At 48.5% G+C, this 26,070-nt stretch overlaps 1 protein-coding gene across 4 annotated transcripts in view; it reads right to left on the bottom strand.

Moving 5' to 3' along the window:
* The window catches only part of dysf (dysferlin, limb girdle muscular dystrophy 2B (autosomal recessive)), a 375,567-nt gene that overhangs the window by 108,212 nt on the left and 241,285 nt on the right, over window positions 1-26,070 (bottom strand). For all 4 annotated transcript variants that reach the window (XM_041186042.1, XM_041186052.1, XM_041186062.1 and 1 more), the window contains exon 31: window positions 24,747-24,824. In XM_041186042.1, the coding sequence (XP_041041976.1) occupies window positions 24,747-24,824 (78 nt within the window). The remainder of the gene's footprint in view (window positions 1-24,746; window positions 24,825-26,070) is intronic.

A 26,070-nucleotide genomic window follows, 5' to 3' on the forward strand; every position in this document is an offset into this window, starting at 1 on the left:
TACCATCTACAAGATGCACTGCAGGAATTCACCAAGCTCCTTCGACAGCACCTTCCAAACACACAACTACCAAGGGCAGCAGATACATGGGAGCTCCACCACCTAGAAGTTCCTCCCCAAATAACTCACGACCTTGACTTGGAAATATATCACCGTTCCTTCACTGTTGATGGGTCAAAATCCTGGAACTCCCTCCTTAACAGCACTGTGGGTGTACCTACACCACTTGGACTGCAGTGGTTCAAGAAGGCTGCTCACCACCACCTTCTCAAGGGCAACTAGGGATGGGTAATAAATGCTGGCCCAGCCGGTGAAGCCCACATTCCGTGAATGAATTAAAAAATATATCATTTTTGTCTCCTCCTATAAAGGCATTTGCTGGGTCATTCACGGGTGATGTCAGGAAGCACGTGTTCACACAAAGGGTACTGGAAATCTCAATTGTGCTCCCCCAGAAAAGTGTTGAGGCTGGCGGCCAACTGAAAGTTTCAAAGATGAGATTGGTAGACGATTGCTAGGTAAGGGCTTTAAAGATTATGGAACCAAGATGAGTGGATGGAATTAACGTGCAGATTGGCCATGATCTAATAGAATGGTGGAATGTGATTGAGGGGCTGAATGGCCTCCTCCTGTTCCCATTTTCCAACTGGTTCACTAATGCTCTTCAGGAAGGGAAAGCTATCCGTCTGGGTCTACACAGGACTTCAGAGCCACTCTAACGGTGAACTCATGCCTTCAAGGCAGTTAGGGATGGAGTAATAAATAGCTACCAGCATTTCCCAGATGTCCCACAGCATTTATTAAAAATGAAGTGCGTGACTAGGCTTGGTGTTGATATGCTCCTTGGCCCAGCCATCCCACCACGTGTGTGCTGTTTCACCTCCCAATGCTCGGTAAAGGCCAGGGAGCAGAAATGGGTGGGAAGGGGGATGGGGGGGTGTGAAGCCAGTCATTGTGAAACCAGACCAGCAGCAGCACAAAATGGGCAACAGCGCATTGCCTCCTGACCACCCTGTCCAAATCTCTTTTCTCTTGATTCCCGTCAACTTGACGCCTGGTGTAAAACGAGCTGTCCGTTCGCCACTGGCCATCTTGCACCCTGTCCCCCACCTCACCCCTTCCACCCCCCCCCCACACCCCCCCACCCCACACCCAACAACCGTCACCGGACATGCACCTGAAGAGGCCTAATTCGCACGACGATGGGGAACGAGCAGAGCAGGGTGGGCGGCCCTGCGTGGGGACTAAATAGGATCGGCCTTATCAAAGAGCCGGCAATGGTGGGTGAAGGGCTGAATGGCCTCCTTTCTGTGCTGTACGATGCTAGGATTCCATAACATCCCGTGGGCCAGGCGGTGGGAGGGCTGACAAAAATATAAAACGGAACGCAAGGTAAAATAAAAGGGAAAATAAAAGGGAAGCGAGGTGAGACCGAGGCAGGAGGTGTTAGGTTTCTCCGTGTGTGAAAACCATTGAACTATTTCTTTTTGTTTCAAAGCGGGGAACGATTTGTGGAAAAAAAAAAGAGCCTTTTTTTTCTCAATCTGAGTTCATTAGGTTACTGCTGCAAGAATTTCCAACAGTCCCCAGTTGGGCTACTTTTCACAATAAACAAGAATATATCTATATAAAAAATCCTCACTGGCAGGGGTTTGGAAAGGATCTTGAATGTTACAGCTCGTACAGAGAGCTCTCAATCACTGTCACTGTCTATAAACTGCAGTGAAGAAAAAGCACCTCTTTTTTTTAAAAAAAAAGCCTTCTTTCCACAGCCTGCACACACCGAGCTTTTACAACCAACACCAGATCAAAGCCGCAACCGGGATTTTCCAGTCGTAAGCCGGGTTTCCCTCCCCCCGCCTCCTCCTTCTCGTTCCCTCTCCTCTAACTTCAGTTTTTATAACTTTTCCCAGTGCAGCTGTTCGCTCCTACATTTTCCTTGGTTTGGTTCCGATCTTTTCCTCTCTCTCCCTCCCCCTCTGTTTGTGGACCACACACACACACACACGGACACAAACACACAGACACACACGCGCACACACACACACACACGGACACAAACACACAGACAGACACACACACACACGGACACAAACACACAGGCACACACACACACACAGACACACACACATACACACGCACACACACAGACAGACAAACACACACACACACAGACACAAACACACAGACTCACACACACACGGACACAAACACACAGGCACACACACACACACACACAGACACACGCACACACCCAGACAGACACACACACACACACACACACGCAAACGCATACACGCACATGCACACGCACACAGACAGACACACACACAGACACACACACACAAACACACAGACACACACACGGACACAAACACACAGACACAGACACACACACACACATACACACATACACACACACATACAACATACACACACACACACACAGACAGACACATGCACAGACACATGGACACAAACACACAGACACACAGATGGACACAAACACACAGACACACAGGAACACACATACACACACATAGACAGATACACGCACACACACACACACACACACAGACACAAACACACACACACACACACACACAAACACGCAGACAAACGCACACACACACAAACACACAGACACACACACACAGATAGATACACAGACAGACACACACACACAGACAGACACACGCACACACACACAGACAGACACACACAGACACACACACGCACAGACACAAAGACACACACACACACACAGACACACAGATAGACACACACACACAGAGACACACACAGACACACACACAGGCACACACACACACATGCACAGACACACGCACAGACACACACACAGACACACACACAGACACACACACACGCACAGACACACACACGCACAGACACACACACACGCACAGACACACACACACGCACAGACACACACGCTCAGACACACACACACAGACACACACAAACAGACACACACACACACAGACACACACACACACACACACACACACACACACACGAGGTCCCTTGTGACCTCTCATTAAAAAGGCGAACCCTCTTAAGGCCTTGCAGCATTGATTCGGGAAAAGACAGCGCTCCTGGTCAGACTGTCGTGGTTTCGAATCTCCACTCCAGGGACTGGAGCCCATAATCCAGCCCGACACTTCTGGTGTGGTACTGAAGGAGTGCTGCACGGTCAGAGGGACCGGTCTTTCAGAACGGACATCAAGCCAAAGCACCAGTCCTTGCAGGTGCATGTCACGGCCACTGTTGAAGGAAGTTCTCGAAATGTTCTGGTCGGTACAAACCCCTCAACTAATATCATTGAAACATCACTGAAGGAAAAGGTGACCCAGTCATCGTCGCATTATTGTTAGTGGGATCTTGCTGTGTGCAAATTAACTGCCGCTTTTTCTACCTCATAACAGTGAACACACTTGACAAAGCACTTCATTGGATGCAGTGGTGAAAGGCGCTTTAGAATTGCCAAGGATGCAGTAACATTTAATGAAATAATTATGCCTTCTTCAGTTACCAAAGGCTCAGGGCAATTTATTAGCCAGACACCTCCCTCCTCCCCATTCCCGGAGGCTGAAGAGCTGTCAGTGACAGACAGAGTTGTAACCCTGGAATTTACATGCCACTCAGCCCAACTGGTCCATGCTTGTACTTATATGCCTCAGGACCCCTTTTCCAGCCTAAATACCTCTTCCCACCATGTGCCCTTGCATCCCTGTTATAGCCTGGAATGTACAAGCTGAAAGGGCAGTGGGGGGGGCAGATTTAATCGTAACTTCCAAAAGGGAATTGGATAAGTACTTGAGACAGACACATTTGCAGGGCTACGGGGGAAGAGAAGGGGTGTGGGATCAATTGGATAGCTCCACTAAAGTGCCAGTACAGGCACAATGGGCTGAATAGCCTCCTTCTCTGATTTAGATTCTAAGATTATCCTTACCCTCTGGAGTCAGCTCTGACGCTTCCTTTGTTAACAGCAGAAAAAAAAAATTCAACCCCAACCTCCCCCACAGCCAAACGGAAAGCCCCTGAAATTCAGCGAGGCAAATGGGTCAGGGAGCGGATCCGAGAATGTCGCTGGGTCACTAATTCTTGCCTTTCCTCTGGCCCCTCTCCCCTCGCCACCCCCCACCACACCCCCCCCCCCCACCCCCCCCCCAACCCCCCTCTCCACCCCATGACCCACTGCCAACTTGCGTGAGCTCTTGAGATTTTGAGGTGTAAGTAGGCGGAGCCTGCACCATGCACCCTCCGCCCCCTTTACTGCTGCTGAGCAAGCTCTTCGCTAACAAAGGAAATTGCATTTCTATAGCACCCTTGCATGACCTCAGGACACCCCCAAAGCGCTTTACCACCAATGAAATGCCTTCGAAGTCCAGTCAACTTCATAATGTTGGAAACGAGGCAGCCAATTTACGCACAGCCAGCTCCCACAAAGAGCAATGACCGGATAACCTGTTTACCTTAGTGATGCATAGTCAGGTCAAGGCACTGGGGACAACTCTCCTCTTCTTCTTCCAATATTGCTCGAGGTTCTTTTAGATTCAGCCGAGAGGACAGGCAGGGTCTTGTTAAAGTGCTATAAGATGGCAGTACAGTACCAAGATCAACACCTTATCAGCAACCCTTTAAAGGACCATTAGAGCCTAGTCAGAGACCCTGAAATCCTGAGTTTCACACCTTATTTGTTTCTTTGCCATTGGGGCTTTCTTTTATTCATTCACAGGGTGTGGGTGTCGCTAGAAGGCCAGTATTTGTTGCCCATCCCTAACTGGCCTTGAGGAGGCGGTGGTGAGCTGCCTTCTTGAATATAACTGAGTGGCTTGCTAGGGCATTTAAGAGTCAACCACATTGCTGTGGGTCTGGAGTCCCATGTAGGCCAGACCAGGTAAGGATGGCAGATTTCCTCCCCCAAAGGGTATTAGTGATCCAGATGGGCCTTTTTAAGACAGCCTGGTAGATTCTTGGGCACTATTACAAACACTAGTCATTTTATACTCCATATTTATGTAATTGAATTAAATTCACAGGGTGGAGATTGAACTAATGAGTGGACATTTCTATTCTGGAGACTAAGTCCGGTGCTGGTTGGGAAAGTCCGTGTGATTCCTATTGGGGGGACAGACCAGGTGAACATGTACAATCGTCTGTTTCTCAGCTCATTAGTCTCGCTTCATCGAGGAGCTCAGTGAATCTCATGGCAGGGTGGGCAGGAAGTTGCCCATCCCTTTGTTACCTCCTGGGTCGAAGGTCCTGGCACCATACTTAAAGGGCACCTGGAAACTCATTCACTCATTGCAGGCCGGGATCTCCGCAATACTCCCCCAGAGCCCTTGAAGCCACAGCGCGTACTGGAGAAGCTCGCAGATGTGAGCCTCCACCTGGGCTCTGTCAGACATGGCATCCCCACCCCACCCCTTCCAGGTAAAGGACCTCCTGGAGGCCCAGAGATGGGTGTTCCTCCCGTTCATACACGCATGCACATGGAGACATTGCTCTTTGACCAGGGTGAGGAGAGCCATGTGCAAGAAGCCTCATTCAAACACTTTTCTACCTGTCTCCACTACTCTCGAGTCTCTATAGAGACAGCGTTGCCTTTGCAGCATAGAAATACAAATGATCCCTTGTCAGCCATGATCATTCGCCTGGGAGGTTAGGGGTATGGAGCTACAAGTTGGCTGCGCACTTTGGAGGCATTACCCCTCCCTCCTTTCCTTCATCCCTGCCTCTAACTGTAGCTGATGGCACACGGCACAGAATGAACGGCAGTTCCACACCTTACTTGGATCTCGATGTTATGAGACCCATGTGTCGGGAACAAACCTCCTGCAATGTGGGCTTCACCATGGAGAGGAGAACACAACTGAGCATGGTTTACACCCAGTTGCCTCATTATTATTAGGGTGTCCCTTTAGTCAGCTACTTGTGCTGACCTTGAACTCCACCCATCTAAAAAGACCCTCCTCCCACCTCGAGGGATTTCACTGATTGATTAACTGGGTGGTCAAGATCAGTTTGGAAAAATGGAGCACATCATCTTTCAAACTCGCTCCACCACCATCTACCCTCCCCCGTCACTCACCAACTTGTCCCCATCACCACAGACCCACCAATATCACCATTTCTCTCCCTTCTCTCCCCCATAAACCACGCCCGTGGACCCCCCTTTACCCTGGACCCTATCCAGATCCACCTCCACATGCCTTTCCTCCCCTCAGAACCATCAGCCATTACCGTCTCCATGTCCACCCTGACCCTGCCCCCTCCTGTTATCTGAGTCAGCTGACCTATCTCCCTTTGTGACCAAGACCCCTGCCAACTCCCGATGAGACCTTCACCTACCAGATTCTCACCCTGGACCTGCCACCCTTAACCCAGATTCTCACCCTGAACCTCCCACCCTACCCCAGACTCTCACCCTGAACCTCCCACCCTTACCCCAGACTCTCACCCTGGACCTGCCACCCTTACCCCAGACTCTCACCCTGGACCTCCCACCCTTACCCCAGATTCTCACCCAGGACCTCCCACCCTTACCCCAGACTCTCACCCTGGACCTCCCACCCTTAACCCAGACTCTCACCCTGGACCTCCCACCCTTACCCCAGACTCTCACCCTGGACCTCCCACCCTTACCCCAGATTCTCACCCAGGACCTCCCACCCTTACCCCAGACTCTCCCCCTGGACCTCCCACCCTTACCCCAGACTCTCACCCTGGACCTGCCACCCTTACCCCAGACTCTCACCCTGGACCTCCCACCCTTACCCCAGATTCTCACCCAGGACCTCCCACCCTTACCCCAGACTCTCACCCTGGACCTCCCACCCTTAACCCAGACTCTCACCCTGGACCTCCCACCCTTACCCCAGATTCTCACCCTGGACCTGCCACCCTTACCCCAGACTCTCCCCCTGGACCTCCCACCCTTACCCCAGACTCTCACCCTGGACCTGCCACCCTTACCCCAGACTCTCACCCTGGACCTCCTACCCTACCCCAGACTCTCACCCTGGACCTGCCACCCTTACCCCAGATTCTCACCCTGGACCTCCCACCCTTACCCCAGACTCTCACCCTGGACCTGCCACCCTTACCCCAGACTCTCACCCTGGACCTCCCACCCTTACCCCAGACTCTCACCCTGGACCTCCCACCCTTACCCCAGACTCTCACCCAGGACCTGCCACCCTTACCCCAGACTCTCACCCTGGACCTCCCACCCTTACCCCAGACTCTCACCCTGGACCTGCCACCCTTACCCCAGACTCTCACCCTGGACCTCCCACCCTTACCCCAGACTCTCACCCTGGACCTCCCACCCTTACCCCAGACTCTCACCCAGGACCTCCCACCCTTACCCCAGACTCTCACCCTGGACCTCCCACCCTTACCCCAGACTCTCCCCCTGGACCTCCCACCCTTACCCCAGACTCTCACCCAGGACCTCCCACCCTTACCCCAGACTCTCACCCTGGACCTCCCACCCTTACCCCAGACTCTCCCCCTGGACCTCCCACCCTTACCCCAGATTCTCACCCTAGACCTGCCACCCTTACCCCAGACTCTCACCCTGGACCTCCCACCCTACCACATCCCAATCCCCCACCTCTGACTGCGACTGCTCCCTCCTATCACCAGTACTCTGAATTCTCCACCCAGGACCCACAGTCAACACCACTGACCCTGCCCTCTAAGACGCTGTCCCCCCCACCCACTTCTCCGGACACTCTCTCCACCCACTTCCCCGGACACTCTCCCCAACCTTCCTCGGTAAGCCTGCCCCCAACCCCCTGTGCAGCCTTCCCTCCACCCTACCGCACCACACACCCCCCAACCCCCCCAGCACCCCCTTAGCCCCAACCCTCCAGCCTTTGCCTGCCTCCCATGTCCAGCGTTTTCTAAAGGCACTCGAGTGAGGTTATACGAGGTCCCCAAGAAGGAGGAAAGCAACATCGACAGAGCTCAAAGTCGTGGATGTGATGAAGCTCGCATGCCACTAATATACAGTCGTAAAACTAAACGTTCTAGAGTCTCGTTAAGCGGGGAGCTTAATTTGGAGGGAGAGCCTTCATTCTCTCGAGGTGGCCTTTTAATGAGCATGCATGAGATGCTAATTCATGCAAATGAGGCTCCCTGCATTGGTCGTCAGGAAGCACGGCCCAGCCTTTAACCCGCCTTGAACGCCAGGAGAACAGCATTCCAACAGTTTAGCCCGCCGCCGGGAATCCGATTTTTTTGGCCTGCTGCCAAATTAACCCCCACCCCGCCACCCCCCCCACCCACCCCTCCCCGCCCAGTGCAGGCGGGGACCAGGAGACTCCGCCCTCCGTCTCCGAATCGTCAGTCCAGGTTTCGGGACCACGAACACAGTTACAGGACCACAAGACCACCTGGCTTCTGTATTTTCTAATACCGACCCCCTTTGCCAAAAATGCTGAAGCAGATCACACTCTGTAAAGGAGATGTGTTTTCTTTAGGCCTCATCCTGTGAGCCAACCAGCTGGGGTGGTGTCCGGGAACGCTATGCTGTCTGACTCTTCGGTCTATACTAGGAAAGTGATTGGCGCTCTGGAAGGTTTCGTACCTGACCCTTTCCCCATCTGTTGCTACATCTGGGCACAGACATTGCGTAAACAGGCTGCTCTTCACACCTGGAGCCTCTACCTATCCAAAGTGTCCTGAGGCAACTTTATCTCTGTTCCTAAGCTCTGCCAGGGCCAGATTTCCAAAAGTAGGGACTGTAAACACTAAAAGAGAAACTTTTTGGATTCAGAAACTGGTGAGACTGTGAAGCTCTTTGCCACAAGTTGAACTGAATAGCAGGGAGGTGCCTAAGGGCAAAATAGATGAACACATGAAGGAGAAAGGAGTGAAAAGGTAGGTTGAGAGGGTTAGATATAGGGGGGGGGGAGTGGGAGGAGGCACATGTGGAGAATTAGCAATGGCATAATTGGGCCAATTGGCCTGTTTCAGTGCTGCAGGCTGTTAGGTAATTCCATGTCCTCCCACTTCAATGTCATCCCTTTTTTCACTACCTTTCCCAGAAGTGATCCCTCAGCTTTACAACACGATTAACTCTCAAATCACCCACCATCTAGAATGTTCCAAATGACGCCACGATTGCCACTCGGGTTTCCACACATCTGGAAATTCCTCTTTCCCTGAAACACGCTCACTGGACAAGCCTCAGTGTTGTGGTCAGTTCCGGATACTGCACTTTAGAAATGCTGTGAAGAGTTTGGGGAGGGTGAAATTGAATAGAATTGCGCCAGGGTGATTCACTTCACTTATGTAGAGGGAACAGGAAGGTGGATGTGTTCTGCTCAGCGCAAAGAAGATTGGGAGGTTTACTAGAGGTGGTCAAAATCATGGAGGCATTGGTGACAGTAAATGGGAATAAAAGCTTCCCAATGGCAGAAGGATCCATAACCAGAGGGCACAGCTTTAAGGTGGTTGGCAAAGAGAAATGCTAATTAATCTGCTGCCTTCGTTTCCCCATATCCCTGTATTAATCCCAAACTAATCCCACTGCCCCACTCCCTCCCTATAGCCCTGTATTAATCCCAAACTAATCCCACTGCCCCACTCTCTCCCTATATCCTTGTATCAATCCCAAATAATCTCACTGCCCTACTCTCTCCCTATAGCCCTGTATCAACTCCAAACTAATCCCACTAACCCACTCTATCCCTATTGCCCTGTATCAATCCTAAATAATCTCACTGCCCCACACTCTCCCCATATCCCTGTATCAATCCCAAATAATCTCACTGCCCCACTCTCTCCCCATATCCCTGTATCAATCCCAAATAATCTCACAGCCCCACTCTCTCCCTATAGCCCTGTATCAATTCCAAACTAATCCCACTGCCCCACTCTCTCCCTATAGCCCTGTATCAATCCCAAATAATCTCACTGCCCCACTCTCTCCCTATAGCCCTGTATCAATCCCAAACTAATCTCACTGCCCCACTCTCTCTCCCCCTAGCCCTGTATCAATCCCAAAATAATCCCACTGTAACACTCCCTCCCCCTAGCCCTGTATCAATCCTAAATAATCCCACTGCCCCACTCTCTCCCCATAGCCCTGTATCAATCCTAAACTAATCCCACTACCCCACTCTCTCTCCATAGCCCTGGATCAATCCCAAACTAATCCCACTGACCCACTCTCTCCCCATAGCCCTGTATTAATCCCAAACTAATCCCACTGCCCTGCTCTCTCCTCATAGCCCTGTATCAATCCCAAACTAATCCCACTGCCCCACTCCCTCCCCATAGCCCTGTATCAATCCCAAACTAATCCCACTGCCCTGCTCTCTCCTCATAGCCCTGTATCAATCCCAAACTAATCCCACTGCCCTGCTCTCTCCTCATAGCCCTGTATCAATCCCAAACTAATCCCACTGACCCACTCTCTCCCCATAGCCCTGTATCAATCCCAAACTAATCCCACTGACCCACTCTCTCCCCATAGCCCTGTATCAATCCCAAACTAATCCCACTGCCCTGCTCTCTCCTCATAGCCCTGTATCAATCCCAAACTAATCCCACTGACCCACTCTCTCCCCATAGCCCTGTATCAATCCCAAACTAATCCCACTGCCCTGCTCTCTCCTCATAGCCCTGTATCAATCCCAAACTAATTCCACTGCCCCAATCTCCCCCCATAGCCCTGTAACAATCCCAAACTAATCCCACTGCCCCACTCTCTCCCCATAGCCCTGTATCAATCCCGAACAAGTCCCACTGCCCCACTCTCTTCCCTTAGCCCCATATCCTCCTCCAATTCAAATATTTTGTTCTCCTTGTTATAAAAAAAAATTGATGGGGTGTAGAAGGTGTAAATAAAGATCTTGAATGATACCAGACCTGGGAGGTTTTTCCAATTGGTAAGATTGGATAGGTTGAGGCTTCTCTCTCTGGACAATAAGACCGAGGGGTGGTCTTGAAAATGATGATTTATTAGGGTAAACATGGAGAAGATATTTCCATTTGCAGGCAAGACTCCACTTATGAGCCATCAATGTTCAATAGTCACTGAATAATCTGATGGCGAATTCAGGAGAAACATCTGTAACGCCACAGCATATACAGAACTCCAAATTAATGTTCGTATTTTAAAACTGAACACCAAAGGCTGCAAAAGATGGTAGCCCAAGGGTCATCAGGCTTATTTTTTGGACTGAAACAACACCCCGGACTCAAGAGGGAACATTCCAGACTGGTGTTGAATCAATGCGCTTTCCTGAATCTAATCCAAAAGGGTATTATCAAATTGAATGGGCCATTCAAACACAAAGGCACTGGCTGTCTCAAAGTCTCGAGGTCATGGAGATGCTGGTGTCATCACTGAGCTAGTAATCCAGAGGTCCAGGCCAACATTCTGCGGACTTGGGTTCAAATCCCACCCTTCGCAGCCGGAGGAGTTTAAATTCAATTCGTGATGTCTGGGGGATTAAAAGCTAGTCTCAGTAACGGTGACCTCGGGCTGAATTTCTACCTCGGCGGGGGTGTGTGTGCGACCTGCTCGAGCGTAAACGATGAGCCTTGAGGTCGGGCAAGCGTCCCGCCGTCAACGCGCAAGTCGCTCGATATTTTGGTCGGAGGGTGGGCATGGGGATCGGCAGCGTGCCCGCCGACAGTTAAAAGGCCTACTAAGGCCTTTAAAAAGATAATTAACTCAAATTTTCCACTGCCCATCCAACCTTACAGGTGGGGTGGGGGGATGGGGGGGGGGCGAAAAGGCCAAGAGGCCTTGGCGCTTTTGAGGAAACCTCATCCACGGGCAGGATGAGGTTTCCAACGGCAAATAACAATAAAATAAAACATTTTACATTTCGCTTACAACATGTCCCTGCTCATGTGACCGGGTCGCATGAGGGGGTCATGTTTTTATAACAATTTTTAAAATCTTTTATTAAGGCTTTGAAAACTTGTCCACCTTCCTGAGGTATCTCTCTCCGCTCACTCGCACATGCGAAGTGCGCTCTCGCCCTCCTCCCCTCCCCCGCCCCCATCCCCCGCACAGGACGTGCTGAGCGCTGCCTCTCGCGTTTCATGCTGGGTGGTCGTTCATTGGCCCGGCCAGCGTGACATCACGGTCTGGCCCCGATCGCAGAGGCGGTGAGCTTCCCAATCATCCCAACCACCGCCCCCCCACCACCGCCGAACCCACCTGACAAGGGCAAAACTCCGCCCATCAAACTATCACCGATTGTGGTCAAAACCCATCTGATTCACTAATGCCCTTTAGGGAGGGAAATCTGCCACCCTTACTCGGTCTGGCCCACCTGTGGCAACAGGCCCACAGCCAATGTGGTTGATTTTTAACTGCCCTCTGAAGTGGTGCAGCAATCCACTCAGTTCAGGGGCAATTAGGGGTGGGCAACCAATGCCGGCCTTACCAGCGCCATCCACATCCCACGAAGGAATGGATGAAAAAAATAAGGGTGATAAAGGCCACAGCACAGGACATATAATCAACAAAACCGCCCTTTTAACTTGTAAAAGGTCCCATGATGAGACAGCCATGTTTGCAGTCTGCTTTTACACCAACAAGAAGCTGCTTGCAGGCAGAGAGTTCCAATGAAAGCCACCAAACTAGCTGAAAGCCACCCGTGCAGCCAAGGTAATAAACAGCAATACCTTGAAAGTGGGAAATCCTGACAGAGAGAAGGACTGTTCCCAACCTGTTCCAACTTCAGGTTTACCTGAGAATCAACCTCCTAGGGGTATTCCACTACAAGAAATCTCACAGCCTGCTCAGGATCCTTCACTTTACCAGAACTTCAATTCAATTTTTAAGCATCAGTTTCATCTAAGAGGTTACAGGCCTGCCACGAAAGAGACTGAGATAATTATAAGCTGTAACCTTCATCTATATCTGATATTTGTGTGGAATTATTTAATTGGAACACTCACTCTGACAGTTCGAAACACACCTTTTACATATAAACGTATTGAACACGGGCAGTAAAGGAAACACATACCTTCTGTCTGCGACACTTCTTTACCAAGAAAGTGGTGAGACTATGGAAGCTGCCATCACAGACACTAGCTAAAGTGAATAGCATTAGATACATTCATGGGGAAGCTAGATAAGGAACAATGGAGGTGTGATTACATTACTGGCTGCTTTCAATTGGCTACCAAATAGTGAAAAAGATATAGAGGAGCACATTTGAATGGAAATTAGAGAGAGGTGCAAAAGCCATAGAGTAGTGATAATGTGAGACTTCAATTATCATAAGATGGACAGGGATAGTAATAGTATAAAGGGCAGAGAGGGAGAAGGGTTTCTGAAGTGTGTTCGGGAGAATTTTCTAGGGTCAGTACATTTCCAGCCCAGTGAGGAAGGGAGAGTGTTGCTGGATCTGGTTCATGGAAATTAGGTCGTTCAAGTGGATCAAGTGTCAGTAGGGAATAGTGATCATAATATCATATGGTTTAAGTTAGCTATGGAAAATGATAAGGAGCAATCCAGAGTAAAAATAATTCATTGGGGGAGAGCCAATTTCAGTGGGGTGAGACAGACCTGGCCCAGGTGAATTGGAATCAAAGATTGGCAGGCAAAAGTATTATAGAACAATGAGCTGTCTCTAAAGAGGAGATGCCTTTGTCACATCCAAGGTACATTCCCACAGGGGGAAAAGGTAGGACAAACAAAGTCCGAGCTCAAAGGAGATAGAGATTAAGATGAAGCAGAGGAAGGGTGTGTATGACAAATGTCAGGTTGATCAGGCAAGTGAGAACAGGCTGAAAATAAAAGGCATGTGAGAAAGGAAATAAGAGAGAGAACGAGAGAGTATGAGACCGGCAGCTAACATAAAAGGAAATCCAAAAGCGTTCCATAAGCATATAAAGAGGTAGTAAGAGAAGGAATGGAGCCAAACAGGGACCAAAAAAGGGACCTATGCATGGAGGCAGAGTGCACGGCTAAGACACTAAATGAGTACTTTGCATCTATCTTTACCAAGGAAGAAGATGCTGTCAAAGTTATAGTGAAAGTGGAAGTAGATCAGACACTGGATGGGCCAAAGATTGATCAGGGATATATTAAAAAGGCTAGATGTACCGAAAGTTGATAATTTTGCCAAGATATGATGGGATACATCTGAGGAGATTTAGCAGTGGAAATTGTGGAGATGCTGGCCACAATCTTACACATCTTCCTTAGATACAGGGGTGGTGACAGAGAACTGGAGAATGCAAATGTTGACACCTTGATCAATAGGGGGTGTAAGGATGAACCCAGCAACTACAGGCCAGTCAACTTAATCTCAGACGCTACAGGAAAAAATTAACAATCGCTCGGACAAGTGTATATGGATCAATTAAGGAAAATCAGCATGATTTGTAAGGACAAATCATGTTTAACTAACTTGATTGAGTTTTTGATGAGATAACAGAGATGGTTGACAAGGGTAATGTAGTGGATGTGGTATACCTGGACTTCCAAAAATCATTTGATAAAGTACCATACAGCATTCTTGTCAGCAAAGTCAAAGCCCAGGAAGTAAAACGGATAGTGGCAGCATGGACACAAAGTTGGCTTTTTAAAAAGTTCATTCGCAGGATGTGGGCGTCGCTGACTAGGCCAGCATTTATTGCCAATCCCTAACTGCCCCTGAGTAGGTGGTTCTTGAACCACTGCAGCCCATGTGGTGTGGAGTGTCAGGAAACAGAAAATCGTGGTGAACGGTTATTTCTCGGACTGGATGAGGGCATATAGTGAGGTTCCCAGGAGTCAGCCACTGCTTTCCTTGATATATCTTGATGACCTAGACTTGGGTGTACAAGACACAGCTTCAAGATTTGCAGATGGCACCAAAGCTTGGGAGTTATTTTTATTCACTCATGGGATGGGGATGTCACTGGCTAGGCCAGTATTTATTGTCCTTGTTCAGAAGGTGTTTAAGATTCAACCACATTGCTGTGGATCTGGAGTCACATGTAGACCACGCTTCCTTGCATATAGGACAGGATGTTTCCCCTGGTTGGGGAGTCTAGAACCAGGGGCCACAGTCTCAGGATACAGGACAGGCCATTTAAGACCGAAATGAGGAAAGATTTCTTCACTCAGAGGGTGGTCAACCTGTGGAATTCTCCACTACAGAAGGTTGTGGAGGCCGGGTCAGTGAGTATATTCAAGAAGGAAATTGATAGTTTTTTGGATATTAGGGGCATCAATAAAAAGTCAGAAATATGATGTTGAGATAGAGGATCAGCCACAATCATATTGAATGGCAGAGCAGGCTTGAAGGGCCAAATGGTCTACTCCTGTTTTTTATGAGTGAACCAGGTGAGTTTTTATGACAATCATCAGACTTTTAAGTCCAGATATTTACTGAATTCAAACTCCACCATCTGCCATGGTGGGATTCAAACCCAGGTCCACCAGAGCATTGTCCTGGGTCGTATGGATTACTAGTCCAATGGCAATACCACTATGTCACCACCTCCCCATTGCAAACTGTGAGGAGGATGGTGATAGACTTCAAGAGGACACAGACAGGATGATAAAGTGGGCAGACATCCGGAAGATGAACTTTAATTTAGAGAAGTGTGAAGCGATACATTTATGTAGGAAGAATGAGGAGGGGTAATATAAAATAAAGGGTATAACTCTAAAGGGTGAGAAGGAACTGAGAGTTATCATGAACCTTTACGAAACACTGGTTCGGCCTCAACTGGAGTATTGTGTCCAATTCCAGGCGCTGCACTTTAGGAAGTAGGTGAAGGTATTAGAGCGGGTGCAGAAAAGATTCATGAGAATTGTGCGGGGGATGAAAGACTTCAGTTCAATGGATAGATTGGAGAAGCTGGGGCTGTACTCCTGAGAGGAGAGTAAGCTGAGAGGAAATTTAATCGAAGTGTTCAAAATCAAGAGGGATCTGGACAGAGGTAGAGAGAATCTGTTCCCATTGGTGGAAGGGTCGAGGACCAGTGGACTCAGATTTAAGATAATTGGCAAAATGTCCACCGGTGACATGAAGCAAAATCCTTTTATGCAGCGACTGGTTAGGTCCTGGAATGCACTGCTTGAGAGTATGGTGTTCAGTCGAGGCATTCAAGAGGGAACTGGAGAAACGCTTGAAGAGAAAATAATTGCAGGGCTATGGGGAAGTGAGCCTAGCTGAGCTGTTCTTGCAGAGAAATGGTGTGGAGATGACAGGCCAAATTGGTCGCCTTCTGTACTGTTGTGCATTCTATGATTCTCAGTGTGTGAGACAGAATAGAAGGATACGTTGACAGAGTTAAACGAACAGGGTTGCTAAGAATCTCGTGTGGAGTATAAATGCCAGCAAGTACCTGAATGAACTGTTCCTGTGCTGTAAATATATCCACTACTTTGCGTTTATCCAATTCTCTTTTTAAAGATACTGTAGGGTCTGCCTCAACCATTCTCTGTGGCAAAGTAGATCATACTTCAAGAGCCCTCTGCATGAACCTTTTCCTTCACCCGCTTCATGACAATTGTAAATTAATGACTCCTCTGAAGCAGTCATTTGGCAGGAATATCATCCCCAGCGCAACACTTTTTCCATCTCCCACATGAATGGCCTCTGTGAGTAAGACTGCCAATAAAGGGCAATTTCGGGAAAAGTTGGTGCTGATGGCCTCGGTCCAATGCAATAGGTTCAGACAGATCAAACTCCCTTCGCTTAGGATCCCTGCAGCCAACCAACAAAGAAAGCTTTCATTACTGGGCTCAAACACAGAACTGGCAAATCAAAGCAGGTGCCATCTTCAACTTAAGATTGACTTGACTGCAACTGTGCAGGTGAAGCGAGAGAAGCAAGGTTGTGCAGTGTTTATATCACTGGGCTAGCAAGCCTGATGAATGCAAATTCGATTCCAAAGATAGATTTATAGAGTCATTTACAGCACAGAAGGAGCCATCCAGTCTATGCTGGGAGTGTGTTGGAGATTTGAATTCAGTTTCTTTAAAAAATAATCTGCCTCAGTAAAAGTGGCCAGGAAGCTGGTGATCGTTGTAAAATCCCTACTAACTCACTAACACCCTCTCAGGAAGGGGACATGCCGTTTTTAACCGACGCACAAAATCTAGGCTGACCTTACCAGAGCAGTGGTGAGGCATCTGTTGGCCGTGTCATCTTTTGGATGAAGATATTAAAGTGAGTCCCTGTCTGCTCTTTCAGGAGTGTGTTGAAGATCTTATGGTATGAGTCAACAAAGAGAAGAAACGATCTCCCTGGTGTCCTGGCCAATATTTACCCGTCGGCCAACATCGCTACAACAGACAACCTGGTCTTTATCACACTGCTGCTTGCTGTGTGCAAACTGGCTGCTGCATTTCCTCAACAACTTCCATTATTATAGCACTTTTAATGTTGCAAAATATCTCAAGGTGCTTCACAGGAGTTCTATCAATCAAACTACGACAGCAAATCGTGTAAGGTCACAAAAAAACTTGATCAGGTAGCTAGGTTTTAAGGACCAACTTGAAGGAGGAGAGAGAGAGAGAGGTAGGGAAGCGGTGAGCCGGATGTTGGGAAGGAATGTCAGAGCTTGGGGCCCAGGCAGCCGCAGGTACGTTACAACAGTAATTACGCTTCAAAAGTGTTTCATTGGCTGTGAAGCGCTTTGGGACGCTCTGAGGTTGCGAGAGACACTAAAGGCATGCAGGCCTTTTTTTTTAATAGCGCGGTCTGGGCCTACAGGTGCCTCCAGTCCCATGCCAACTTGGCTGACTCTTAACTGCTCTCTGCTGGGGCCTAGCAAGACACACAATTGTATCAAACCACTATCACTGGTTCAAGAACAAGTTCCGCCATTTTAATGCTGACCCCACCGATGGCCTCGATACCCTGCGGATAAATTTTAAAACGCGCGCATTCTACGAACATAGGCCCTGTGAGGCAATTGGCGTCACTCTCTTATGGTTATGTTGGAGGCAGTGTAGTGAAGGTTCACCAAATTGGTTCCTGGGATGAGGGGGTTGTCCTGTGTTGGGATGCTGAGTAAATTGGGCTTATATTCTCCGGAGTTTGGAAGAATGTGGGGCAATCTCATTGATATATAGAAGATTCTGAAGGGGCTTTGATAGGGTGGATGCTGAGAGATTGTTTCTGCTGCTCGGGGAACATGGGGGCACAGTCTCGGGATAAGGGGGTGGTCGTTTAGGGCTGAGACGAGGAGAAATTTCTTCACCCACAGGGTTGTGAATCTTTGGAAATCTCTACCCTAGAGGGTTGTGGATGCTCCATCGTTGAATACATTTAAGCACAGCCTATGTCAACATTCCTCCCTCAGCCAGATCTGTGAAAAAGCAGATTAACCCCTTCATCACTTCATTGCGGGGTCTTGTGTATAAAAAGGTTGCCTAGAAAAATCAGTTGCTTCAAAGCACCCTAACTTGGATCTATATCTCCCTCTTCCTTCATCACTGCTGGATCAAAATCCTGGAATTCTCCTGTTTAACAACTCTGTAGGAGCACACCACACTCAAGGAGAGAGTTCATGAGATCTTTCAGGTCTGTCTGATTGGGCACATAGGGCCTCAGTTTAACATCTCATCTGAAAAACAGCACCTCCCACAGTGCAGCACTCCCTCAGCACCGCACTGAGAGTGTCAACCTAGAGCGGATGGTTAAATCTCTGAAGTGGGACCTCCAACTCAGAAATGAGAATACTACGCACTGAATCAAAGTTGACACCCAACTAGTTGGGTACCTGTGATTAGGGGGCATAGTCTAAAAATGAGGGCCAGACCCACCACGAATGAAATTGGGAAATACTTCTTCACACAATCGGTGGTAGAAGACTGAAAGTCTGTTCTGATCTAGCATCAATTGCAACAATTAATTTTAAACCTGAGATTGATAGAGTTTTATTAGTCAAAGGTGTTAAGGGATATGGGACTAAGACAGGTATAGGGAGGTAGATGCAAGTCAGCCGTGATCCCACAGAACGGCAGCTGGGACAGGCTCGAGGGACTAAATAGGTTCCTCAAGTTCGTTTTTCTCTCTTAAGTGATCAGAGTTAGATCCATATCATAAGGTTGGTCTCCATATAGGATTACCATATTGGACTTTCCCCTCAAACCCAGCTTTGACACCCCAGCTAAGTCTGATAGGCTGAAAAATTCCCTTGCCTGTTTCAGTCTGAGGATCTTCAAGGACCATACAGGCAGCAGAGATACCCTCTGTGAAAGACCAGTCCCATTGGCAATCATAGAATGGAAACATACAACACAGTGAGAGGCCATCAGGCCCATCATCACACAGGCTGCAACATGGAGATGGCTCACCAGCACTAACCTCTTCAGGATCAGCTGGGCAGGCAATAAATCAGAATCACAGAATCACACAGTGCAGAAGAGACCCTTCGGCCCATCAAGTCTGCACCGACAAGTGAGAAACACCTGACCTACCTCCCTAATCCCATTTACCAGCAGTTGGCCCATAGCCTTGAATGTTATGATGTGCCAAGTGCTCATCCAGGTACTTTTTAAAGGATGTGAGGCAACCCGCCTCCACCACCCTCCCAGGCAGCGCATTCCAGACCGTCACCACCCTCTGGGTAAAAAAAGTTTTTCCTCACATCCCCGCTAAACCTCCTGCCCCTCAACTTGAACTTGTGTCCCCTTGTGACTGACCCTTCAACTAAGGGGAACAGCTGCTCCCTATCCACCCTGTCTATGTCCCTCATAATCCTGTACACCTCGATCAGGTCGCCCCTCAGTCTTTTCTGCTCCAACGAAAACAACCCAAGTCTATCCAACCTCTCCTCATGTTTCATCCCAGGCAACATCCTGGTGAATCTCCTCTGCACCCCCTCCAGTGCAATTGCATCCTTCCTATAATGTGGTGACCAGAACTGCACACACTACTCCAGCTGTGGCCTCACCAAGGTTCAGTACAACTCCAACATGACCTCCCTACTTTTGTAAATGCTGGCTTTGTCAGAGGCATCCACATCCTGAGTATGTATAAAGTGGTGATTCACTGTGCTGGAGGAAGCAGTGGTTAAACTCTGGCGTGAAGTCAACCTTCCTTGTCAGGGTTAATCTCTTGCCTGACATTGACTTTCCCAGTGCAGCAAGACCTGGACAATATCCTGGGCTGACAAGTGCCAGGCAATGACCATCTCTAACAAGAGAAAATCCAAACATTGCCCCTTGATGTTCAATGGCATTACCATCACTGAAACCCCACTATCAACATCCTGGGGTTACCATTGACCAGAAACTGAACTGGACTAGCCATATAAATACTGTGGCTACAAGAGCAGGTCAGAGGCTGGGAATCCTACAACGAGTAGCCCACCTCCCTGACTCCCCAAAGCCTGTCCACCATCTACAAGGCACAAGTCAGGAGTGTGATGGAATACTCCCCACTTGCCCAGATAAGTGCAGCTCCAACAACACTCAAGAAGCTTGACACATCCAGGACAAAGCAGCCCACTTGATTAGCACCACAAACATTCACTCCCTCCACCACCGATGCACAGTAGCAGCAGTGTGTACCATCTACAAGATGCACTGCAGGAATGCACCAAGGCTCCTTCGACAGCACCTTCCAAACCCATGACCACTACCATCTAGAAGGACAAAGGCAGCAGATAGATGGGAACACCACCACCTGGAAGTTCCCCTCCAAGTCACTCACTATCCTGACTTGGAAATATATCGGCCGTTCCTTCACTGTCGCTGGGTCAAAATCCTGGAACTCCCTCCCTAACAGCACTGTGGGTGTACCTACACCACATGGTCTGCAGCGGTTCAAGAAGGCAGCTCACCACCACCTTCTCAAGGGGCAACTAGGGATGGGCAATAAATGCTGGCCACATCCCGTGAATGAATAAAAAAAAAAGGAGTAAAAGATACTTCATCATTTCCTCTTTGATGCTGGTGCAGTGGACCTGTCTTCCAGGTGAGATGTTGAACCGAGACCCCATCTGCCCTCTCCTGGTGTCCATGTAATCTAAGTTGATTCTGGGTCCTGCACCTATACTGACCCCTCCACCAACACCACTGAAAGCAAACAATCTGCTCATTACCTGCTTGTGGCAGTCTTTCCCCACGTTACAACACTTCCAAAGTGCACCGTTATCTGTCAAGTTTTTTGGACCATCCTGAAGTCATTAAAGGTGTGATTTCATGCAAGTTCTGTCTGCCTATCCAATGTTAACAATTTTCTGGCTCCTGAGGGTCTCATGCAACTTCACACACATCACTTAAAAAGGCCAAAATGCCAATCAAGTTGACGAGAGGACAAACTGAGCTGTTTAATTTCTGTGTGTCCCCAAGCCAGGGCTCCTTTTGGCAATCACGGGCTCAACTCTCCAATAGGATGTTATTAAAACCACATTTCCCCCTGTTGGCGCTTGACTTGCAGTTGCTGCCAGTCTATATACCTTGTGATAGATTCATGTGGGTTTACCAAGAGCAGAACAGAGAGTCCCCGTGCGCTCCCATCTGGGCAATGAATGATTATTGAATGAAAGCTTTCCTCTGCCTGAGATGGATCTGTCAGAGCTCTGTTAAAATATTGAAATTAGCAGTTTGATGTGACTGTAAATAGGAAACTGGAGCAGGATGGACTCTAATACTTCTTTTCCAGCTCTGCCCATGAAAATCTCTGTTTATTCTTTCATGGGATGTGAGCCTCGCTGGCAAGGCCCATCCTTAATTGCCCTTGAAACACTTGCTGATGAACTGATGTTTTTATTCAGCAGCGGAGAGCTGTTCCAACCATGATAAACAATGTCAGCGTCAAGAGGTCAACCGTTTCATTGCCTGGGTTTTAAAGGAGACAAAGTGGTCGCTTCTACACCAGGGAGACCAAACACAGGTTGGATGGCCGCTTTGCAGGAGACTCCAGCCCTGTCGCATGGGGTGGATGGTGAGGACAAGGGGAACCCCACCTGGTTCTGAGGGGAAGGGGAAGGGGTTGAAGGCAGGAGTGCGAGGAGTGTGGCGGACACAGTCAAGGGCTCTGCCAGAATGGACAATTTTACATTTGTCCACAGTGTACTCCAATTGCCAGATCTTTGCCCACTCACTTAACCTGCCTATATCCTTCTGCAGCCTCCTTATGTCCTCTTCACAACTTCCTTTCCTACCTATCTTTGTGCCATCAGCAAATTTAGCCACCATACCATCGGTCCCTTCATTCAAATTATTGATATAAATTGTAAACAGTTGAGGCCCGAGTGAATAGATGTGATGAAGAAGGAAGAACTGGGAGAATGGGAATAGAGTCCATACAGAGTGTAGGGTGTGCAGCAGAGGGAGCTGTGGGAGCCAGTGGGCTTAAAATGAATATTAGTTGACAGCCAATCACCAGAGATAAAGACAGAGAAGTCAAGGAAGGGAAGGGAAGAGTCAGAGATGGACCATGTGAATCTGCTTCCACTTTCCATTTTTTTCTCAGTTTCTGACACATTTCCTAAATATGGTGATGCCAGCACCAAACACATCCTCCCCTCCCCTCCCCTTTCAGCATTCTGAAGGGACCATTCCCTCCATGATACCCTGGTCCACTCTTCAGTTACCCCTAACACCCCACCCCCTTCCCACGACATCTTCCCATATAAATGCAAAAGGTGTAACATCTACCCTTTTACCACCTCCCTCCTCACTGTCCAAGGCCCCAATCATCTAATGATGACCATGAAACCATTGTCAATTGTTCTCTTCCCACCTATTTCCATTATTTTTAGATCTTTTATGCCCTGCTAGCCTTTCCACCCCACCCCCACTAGAGCTGTACCTTGAGTGCCCTGCCATCCATTCTTAATTAGCACATTCATTTAGATAATATCACCACCTTCAATGCCTCTGTGTTCCTTTGTTCTTTTGTCTGTGACATCTTTTGATTATCTGCTCCTATCACTGCTTGCTTGTCCCTACAACCACACCAACACCCTCCACTTCTCTCCCACCAACCAACCCCACCCCCCCCACCACCACCCCCCCCCCCCACCTTAAACAGCTTATATTTCACCCCTCTCCTTAGATTCACTCAGTTCTGTTGAAGGGTCATGAGGACTCGAAACGTCAACTCTTTTCTTCTCCACCGATGCTGCCAGACCTGCTGAGTTTTTCCAGGTATTTCTGTTTTTGTTGCAAAAACCTATCAGGTTCAATGATGCCCTTTGGGGAAGGAAATCTGCCATCAGTGCCTGGTCTGTTTTACACATGACTCCAGACCCACAGCAATATGGTTGACTCTTAAATGCCCTCTGAAATAGCCAACAAGCCACTCAGTTCTCAAGGATAATTGGGAATGGGCAATAAATGCTGGTCTAGCCACCATCCCATGAACAAATGAAAAAAAATCTCCAACCAGGTGAAGCAGTGATTTACATGTACTCCTTTCAATTTAGCCTAGTATTTGCTGCTCACAATGTGGTCCCCTCTACATATCATAAATGCAGCAAGATGAGAAGGTCAGTTCCAGTAATGAACTTTGCAGATAATTGGTCGCTCTTCCTCAGAACATCGGTTCCCAACTCCCCATTGCCTCCATTGTTTAGTAAGTGGTTGCCTTCCTGCCAACCCCATCCCAGTTGCTCATCACTCTCTAAATAAAGCGATACTGCCTGGTCACTGTACCTGCACACCCTGAGCCTTCTCATGTGCTGTGGTATCCAAGCTTCTGGCTTTACTTTGCCTACCTGTTTCGATATACTACCTTCCCCCCAGCCACCTCAGTTCATTAATTTGTGTCTCTTTGGGAACGTCAAGAATACTTCAGTTTGTTAAATATTGTAATTTATAAAAAAATACGCTATGAGCCCAGGTCACAAAGGGTCCTAAACAAAAACAGAAAATGCTGGAAAAATTGAGCAGGTCTAACAGAATCAATGGAGACAAAAACAGAGTTAACGTTTCGAGTCCGCACGACCTCTTCAGAGCTAAAGAGAAGTAGAAATTTGATGAAATTTATACTGTTTCAGGGGAGTGGAGCAGGTGAAGCTGGATAGAAGGCCAGGTGGAGGCATAGGAGAGATTGACAAAGATGTCATGGACAAAAGGACAAAGCGGGGGTGTTAATGGTAGTGGTACGGGCTAAAGGAGGTGCTGATGGTGGCACTGAGGTCAGAGAGCAGAATGTGGTAATAGCAGGACAAGGGTAAGCACTCTGTGAAAGAACAACATGAACAAGTGACAGGTGGCCCTAGTGGGGGTGGGATGGGGGGGGTGGGGGGCAGTGGTGGGAAAGGTCCTACATTGCAATAGTGACCACACTTCAAAAATACTTCATTGCCTATAGCGCCTAATGGGAGCTATTGGTTTTCTGGTCTATCATCTCCTCATCTGACTTGCTGTCTAATTTTGTCCGATACCGCTCCTGTCTTGGGATGTTTGACTGCTAGAGGTGCTATATCAATGCAGGTAGTTGCTCACTAAGCCCTAATCATGTTGCATTTCCCAACACAGACTGTGCGAAGAACAGAAAATGCTGGAAAAGCTCAGCATCTGTGGAGAGCGAAACAGAGTTAACGTTTCAAGTCCGTGTGACACTTCTTCACAACAAGATAGTGCTAAACTAGCTGCCACCAGCTGTGAAACCCCACATCTGGGACAGCAACGCCAGGAGGAGACAGAGAGCAAATAAACAAAAAACAATTTCAAGCGTGTGTGGGGTTGACCACTTGTGTCAGGAAGTTGGTCAAAGCTGTTGGGAGCTGCTTCTAGATGACGACAGACCCGAGTGTGCACTGAAACATACCAGAGAAGCTGTCCTTGTCCATTGCGATCAGGTCTCTCGCTTGGTAAATGTAGCATCGGAGGTGGTATCTGGTCCCATCTGAAAACAGCAGAAGAATTCCCGTAGCTCAGAAACTGCGTTCTTTTTAAAAACATCATTCCCGGGGTGTGGGCAAGGCTGGATAGGCTCAATCATCACCCATTCCAAACTACCCGAAGAGAGGGACAATGGACCTTCTCTTGAATCAGTTTGATATATGTGTGACATTCATGGCTATTTCAGGCCAATTACACAAGAACATAAGAATTAGGATCAGGAGTAGGCCATTTTTCCTCTTCGAGGCAGTTTCACCACTCAGTAAGTCATGGTTGATAATCTACATCGACTCCACATTCTCACACGATCACCATATCCCCCAATTCCCTCAGTGTCCAAAAATCTATCAATCCCTGTCCTGAATATACTCAATAAGTGAGCATGCACAGCTCTCTGGGGTAGAGAATTCCAAAGATTCACAAACCATTATGACACACACACACACACACACACACACACACACACACACACACAGACACAGACACGCCCATTCATTCACACACACACACACACACACACATTCATTCACACACACGCACACCCATTCTCTCTCTTACACACACACACACCCACACACACACATCCCCACTCACACACAGACACCCAGACACACCCCCAGACACACCCATTCACACACACACCAATTCTCTCTCTCTCACACACACACACCCACACACATACACCCAGACACACACACGCAGACACACCCATTCATTCATATGCACACACACCCATTCACGCACACACGCACACCCATCCGCTCTCTCACACACCCACACACACATCCCCACACACACATACACCCAGACATACACACACACACCCAATCATTCACACACAAACACACACCCATTCTCTCTCTCTCACACACACACACATCCCCATACACACACACACACACACACAGACACCCAGACACACACCTGGACACACACATTCATTCACACACACACACACGCCCATTCACACAGATGCACACCCATTCTCTCTCTCACACATACACACCCACACACATCCCCCCCCCCACACACACACATACACATACACACATACACAGACACCCAGACACACACACACACATAGACACACCCATTCACACACACACACACACACACACACACACACACACACACACACACACACACACACACACCTGTTCTCTCTCTCACACACACACGCCCATGCACACAATCAGGGAGACACTCACTGACATTTGCACCCGCCCACACACCCCACCCCCATCATTGTC

The sequence above is a fragment of the Carcharodon carcharias genome, chromosome 1, assembly GCF_017639515.1.
Source record: "Carcharodon carcharias isolate sCarCar2 chromosome 1, sCarCar2.pri, whole genome shotgun sequence".
Lineage (NCBI taxonomy): Eukaryota > Metazoa > Chordata > Chondrichthyes > Lamniformes > Lamnidae > Carcharodon > Carcharodon carcharias.